At 44.0% G+C, this 6143-nt stretch overlaps 1 protein-coding gene across 1 annotated transcript; it reads right to left on the bottom strand.

The window, feature by feature from the left end:
* Nucleotides 1-2755: 2755 nt before the first annotated feature.
* LOC131255005 (uncharacterized) lies at nucleotides 2756-3379 on the bottom strand. Its single transcript, XM_058255706.1, has one exon. The coding sequence runs from the start codon at nucleotides 3377-3379 to the stop codon at nucleotides 2756-2758; it is 624 nt and encodes a 207-aa protein (XP_058111689.1).
* Between the last annotated feature and the right edge of the window lie 2764 nt (nucleotides 3380-6143).

Genomic DNA, 6143 nt, shown 5'->3' with positions numbered 1-6143 from the left:
ATATTCTACTGTGTTGTTTGAGGCTTGAAATCCAAGTCTTAAGGCATACTGTATGTAAGTTTAATCAGGGGTTTCCATCACTACTCATGCCTCACTTGCCTTAAGAGTTGGAGGAGCCATCGACATACAGCTTCCAAGGGATTGGGTCGGGTGCTGACTCGGCAGGGGCGGTGGTCAATTCTTTCGCAGGCTCGGTATTCCAAGCCATTGAATTTGCTCATGGTGTTACTTCAGCAATGAAATCGGCCACGGCTTCCCCCTTAACCGCTATCCTCGGCTTAAATTAGATATCGAATTCGCTGAGTTCAATCATCCACTTCGTGAGCTGGCCTGAAGCTTCTTGTTTTTGTAGGACCTGACGTAGTGGGAGATCAGTCATGACGATAATTGTATAAGCTTGAAAATATGGCCGAAGTCATCGCGAGGAGATGATCAACAATAGAGCCACTTTTTTCAGGAGTGGGTATCTCATCTCTGCTAGTAGTAGTGCTTTGCTGACGTAATAAACCGACAGTTGTTTTCCTTCATGCTCCCGTATTAGTGCCGAGCTAACCGCTGCCTCGGACACCGCAAGATACAATAACAAGGCTTCTCCTGGCTCGGGTTTCGATAAGAGGGTGGAGACCCGAGGTAAGACTTTAATTGCTGGAACGCTTCTTCACACTCTTCTGTCCAATCCACCATTTGTCGTCCCTTCAATTGTTTAAAAAATGGGAGACATTTATCGGTGGCTCGGGAGAGGAAGCGGTTGAGTGCCACTACTCGTCCAGTCAATCTTTGTATATCTTTTATAGTTTTCGGAGATTCCATGTCAAGCAATGCCTTGATTTTCTCCGGATTTACATCGATTCCTCGCTGGCTGACTAGGAATCCGAGGAACTTTCCAGAGCTCACACTAAAGACACACTTGCTCGGGTTCAACTTCATTTGGAACTTGCGCAAGATCAGGAATATTTCTTCTAAGTCGGCTATATGATCGGCGGCGTGTACACTTTTGACGAGCATATCGTCAATATACACTTCAATGGTTCGACCAATTAACCGAGTGAAGATTTTGTTCACTAATCTTTGATAAGTCGTTCCAGCATTTTTCAAACCAAATGGCATCACTCGGTAACAATAAAGTCCTTTATCGGTGACAAAAGTGGTCTTAGATTTATCAGACTGATGCATTACAATTTGGTTGTACTCTGAATAAGCATCCATAAAATAAGTAAGTTCATGCCCCATAGTGCTATCCACCAACTGATCGATCCTCAGAAGAGAAATACTATCATTTGGGCAGGCTTTATTCAGGTTGGTATAGTCAATACAGACACGCCACTTCCCATTGGCTTTTTTCACAAGTACGACGTTGGCCACCCATTATGGGTAGTATATCTTTTCTATGAATTTGGCCTTGAGGAGCTTGTTAACCTCTTCTTCAATTATTACGTACCTTTTAGGACCGAGCGGACGTCGCTTCTGTCGGATCGGCCGGTAGGTTGGATCGATGTTAAGTCGATGTTTGATAACAAATGGGTTGATTCCTGGCATGTCCTTATGGTTCAACGAAATACGTTGGCGTATCACCGGAGTAGGGTATCAGATTATTTTTCAACGACGACCGCAGAGACGAGCCAATTTGTACTGTTTTACATTCGTCAGTCTCGACAAAAGGTACCGAAACAAGGTCTTCAACCGATTGCCCTCGCTCGTGAGTTTTGGCTCGGGGATCTAAAGACTCGATCACTGATACCTCGGTCGGGACTTTTATAGCTGTTGCATAGCAGCATCTTGCATCCTGCTGATCTCCTTTAATGATTCCTACTCTCGACTCAGTCGAAAATTTCATAGAGAGATGATATGTAGATACTACGGCTTGGAGGAGTCTCAGAGATGGTCGGCCAAGTATCGTATTATAAACGGACGACTGGTCGATTATCAGAAAGTCGACCATTACTGTCGCCTGATGCGGAGCATTTCCAGTAGTTAGTGGCAGCGAGATGATACCTTCTGGGAGTATCTGTCCTCCAGAGAATCCGATCAATGGGGTACGCACCGGCCGCAAGGTCGATCGTTCAATACCCATTTTGTCGAATGCCTGAGTGAACAGTACGTGAGCAAATGATCCTGTGTCAACGAGTATGTGAAACACCCTTCGGTTTGCGATAGTCAGAGTGATAACTAATGCGTTATCATGAGGATGATGGATGCCTCGAGCATCTTCATCGGTGAACGAGATGTAATATTTTTCTCTCTTCTTTTCCTTCGAAGGTCGAGCTATGACCAGGATCTCGGATTCGGGTCGACTAATGCTCCTGGCGTGATTCTTTCGAGCATTATTTGAGTTGCCTCCGCCGCGGGGACCACCGATGATAGTCCGGATCTCCTCCGTGGGTCAGTTATCCCCCGGGCATTCTTCTGCTGTCCCAGTGCTCTCGACGTGTTCTTTGAGCCGGCCTTCTCGAATAAGTCTTTCGATCTCTTCCTTTAAATGGTAACAATCACTCGTACTGTGGTCATGATCGCGATGGTAGTGGCAATATTTATTTTTATCTCGCCGGTTCGAATTACTTCGAAGTTTATTCGGCTAGCTGACAAATCCTCCACTCTTGATTTTCATTAGCACCTGATCTTGAGGTTTATTAAGCGGGGTGTATGTAGAAAACCTTCGGTCGGGTCGCTTACCTGACTTTCGTTCATTGCGTGTTCGGTCATCCTTACGCTTCTTTCCTCCGGTCGAGTCAACTTCCTTTTTAGCTGACTCTTTGGCTCAGATTTTTCCGTTCTGAGCAGCTTCACGCAAGTTTCTTATTTCCTCGGCATCCGCGTATTTATCTGACCGAGTCATGAATTCAGCCAAAGTTTCAGGTGGATTTTTGTCGAGGGATGCCAGAAACGGCTTATCCCTGATGCCTTGCATGATGGAATTGAGTGCTATCTCCTCTGAATGTTTCCGAACTTGGAGTGATTTAAAGTTAAAACGTTTGATGTAATCTTTCAGTAACTCTCCCTCTTTCTGAACTTTGTTGTTTAGATGCGTAGAGGGCTCCAACTTCTTCTTTTCGCCAATGAAATTGGTGAGAAAGGCATCGTTGAGTTTTGTGAACGTACTGACGGACTTTGGTTTCGGCTGCTTGAACCAAAGTCGGGCCACGTTGGCTAAGGTGAGGAAGAAAGCCCAACACATCATGGCATTCGAGGCATCATGCAGTTCTATGTACATTCGAAAACATTCGATGTGTTCAGTTGGGTCGGTTTTTCTTGTGAAAGGTATAATCTGTGGGAGCCGAAACCTTTCCAGCAACCGAGCTTGCATCACTTCATCGACGAACGGGGACGCTTTTATTTCTGTCCTGGTTGAATATACATCCTGACTATGCTTCATATTCACCATCTCCTCTAACACTTTTTTTTAAAGTCCTGAAGGTTAGCTTTGCAAGGCTCGTTACTTTCTGCTATCCTTTCGATTGGATGCTGGCTGCACCTCCTCCGATCTATTTCGTGTCGAAGATCAGTGGAAGGTAGCACGGCAATCGCGGAATGAGTGGGCGCTGGCTCGGGCGGCCCATGGGGCTGACTTAGCTGTGCCAGCGATTTCAGGGTAGTGGGATGAAGGTCGGCAACTTGTTGCGGAACATTCATCGCCTGTTCTTGTTGAGGCTGCTGAGTTTGTTGACAGTGCATCTGCTCCAACATTTATTTCATAATATTTATATCGGCTCTGAGTTCCTGGACTTCCTGATCCAACCGTCCATTTTCTCTATTCTGCTGAGTAATCCTAGTTGCGGCAGACGCTGTAGGACGAGCCGTGGAACCATGTTGATTTTCAGGTTGGTCCTGAGCTCCTTGGGTCCCTTCTGGACTTGACGGTCCAACGTCATCAGCTTCATTCGGTTCAGTAAGACTAGTTTTTCTGGTCTCACCATTAACGCTCGCTTGACACTTCTGAATAGAGCTTGGAACACGACTTTTTGTATCGATTTCTACAGATGGCGCCAAACTGTTGGTGCAAAAATCAGGTTTACCTTCTTTAGACCTTCGTGTACCTGCATAGGAAGAAAGCAAAGGAGACCCTTGCTAGAGCAGGGGACCCTCCAATGCCAAAGTCAGGCTAGGAATCTGGGTCTTATCGTATTGAGGGGATTTGGAAGAGAGTTTTTGCATACCTTTCACTCTTCAAGTGTTTCTCATTTATAGGAGAGGGATGATCTCACCATACGAGGATTCTCTCCCTGATATTTAGGAGATTTGATTTAGCTTTAGCTGTAACCTTCCTATAGATGCTTCTCGATCCCGAGATCCTTGGGATCGAGAATCCTTTCCCGTGATTTTTGGAACGGTATTTAAGTTTACATCGTTTCTTCCTCGCTCGGCTCGGCCTTGACCGACTCAAGTAACAGACGAGTCTTAGCTGACTGCAAGGATAAAGCTTTCTGCCCCCTGTCGGACGGAACAGGATCGGCTTATGGTCGACGTTCTTCCTTAATCCGATACCCGACACTGTATCCGGCCTCGTATGGGTCGGTTTTATGGTCGGTCAGGTTGCTTTTAGCTTCAGGGCCCCAATCGGTCTCCTTAGACTTTACTGCCTCGTTAACCGAGACAACTTTATGCATCTTACTTTGCCTATGGCTCCTGACTCTTAAGGTCTCGGCTGGGATCCGTTTTCCTAGAAATCCGAGCTAAGTTTCTCCTCTAGGCTTTTCTCGATCCAATACGTTGCCTCGGATTCTCGGGCGGTGCCGATAGAGTTGGTCCATTCCATAACCGAGTCTCCAGACTTGGTGTTTTTTCCCCAAGAGGACATATTATCGTGACTTGAATTATAAAATTGTGATGGTTGAAAATAATAATAATAATTAAAAAAAACCTTTAAGAAACCTTTCATTTACATGGCCGTAATAAAAACAGATAATGAATCTCTTGCTTAAAGTTCAAATACCGCCAAAAAAAAACTTTCAAAGCATGGTAGGCATTTCTATTTTGATATAAGTAAGACCAATGAAATTTTCAATCTGTTTTAGCCCAAATGTTTATCAAATTATCACCTGGGCAAAAAATCTAAAAATGATAATGGCCTGAATTTGGTCTAGGCTAGGCTAAGCCTGACTGCAACCCGACACTTCAGAATCATGGCCCGAGTCCAAGGCTAAGACCAGCATCGACAGTTTTGGTCAGCCCCAGTGCAACCACCTAACCTAAGAGTTAAAAAATTTATATTTTCCCTTAATTTTCCCTACAACGGGCTTACACATGCCAATAATAATAATATTTCTACGAATGAAACCAACGCTCGGTATTGAAAATAAAGATAGATGGTTGCTTAATTATTGTTTAGAACGACAACGCCCACCATTAAAAGCTTATTGGGAGTCGCTAAAGTTTTGTCCAATGGCTAGTGATCGGTGTTCTGTGGGCCCCATCATGATGTACGTGTTCCATCCATGCTGTCCACCCATTCTTTTAGATCATTTTATGGTATGAGCCCAAAAAATGAGGCTGATCTAAATATCAAGTGGACCGCATAGTTTTGATTGAACGCCACGGTTAAAAGCTTCCTGGGCTTACAAAAGTTTTGGATCAAGCTTTTATATATATATATATATATATATATATATATATATATATATATATATATATATAGACACACACAGAACACCGATCACTAATGGTCGGTGCTCTGTGGGCCCACATGATGTATGTGTTTCATTTATGCCGTACATTTTTTAAAAAAAAAAATTATTTTATGATGTAAGACTAAAATTGAAGTATATCCCAATCTCTAATGAACCACATTAAAGGAAACGGTGTTGACCGAATGTTTACCATTAAAAACTTTTTGGGGCCATAAAAGTTTTGGATCAAGGTGATCTTTACCTTTTCCCTTCATTCAGGGTCTCTGTATGACCTAATCAACATATTGGATGTCAAATAAACAGTACATTGCACCTAGGGGTGCACACGGTTTGGTTTGGTCCTGTTCTAGGGTGAAATCGGAATCGAACCATTCTTAACGGTTCTAGGAAATTCGGAACCGGTACCGGACCGTTGGCACCCTAGAATCGAACCGGAACCGAAACGTTAAAACCAGTTTAGTTCCGAATCGGTTCCACGGTTCTCGGCTTTTTATAATCCAGCCCAATTGTAAGCCCATGTCT

This window comes from Magnolia sinica, chromosome 9 (genome assembly GCF_029962835.1).
Source record: "Magnolia sinica isolate HGM2019 chromosome 9, MsV1, whole genome shotgun sequence".
NCBI lineage: Eukaryota > Viridiplantae > Streptophyta > Magnoliopsida > Magnoliales > Magnoliaceae > Magnolia > Magnolia sinica.
Note: the sequence above shows the minus strand (reverse complement) of the source record. Positions and strands in the feature narration are given on the sequence as shown.

Excerpts from the sequence above, each read along its gene's own strand:
- LOC131255005 (XM_058255706.1), bottom strand. The coding sequence starts at position 3,379 with ATGGTGAATATGAAGCATAGTCAGGATGTATATTCAACCAGGACAGAA.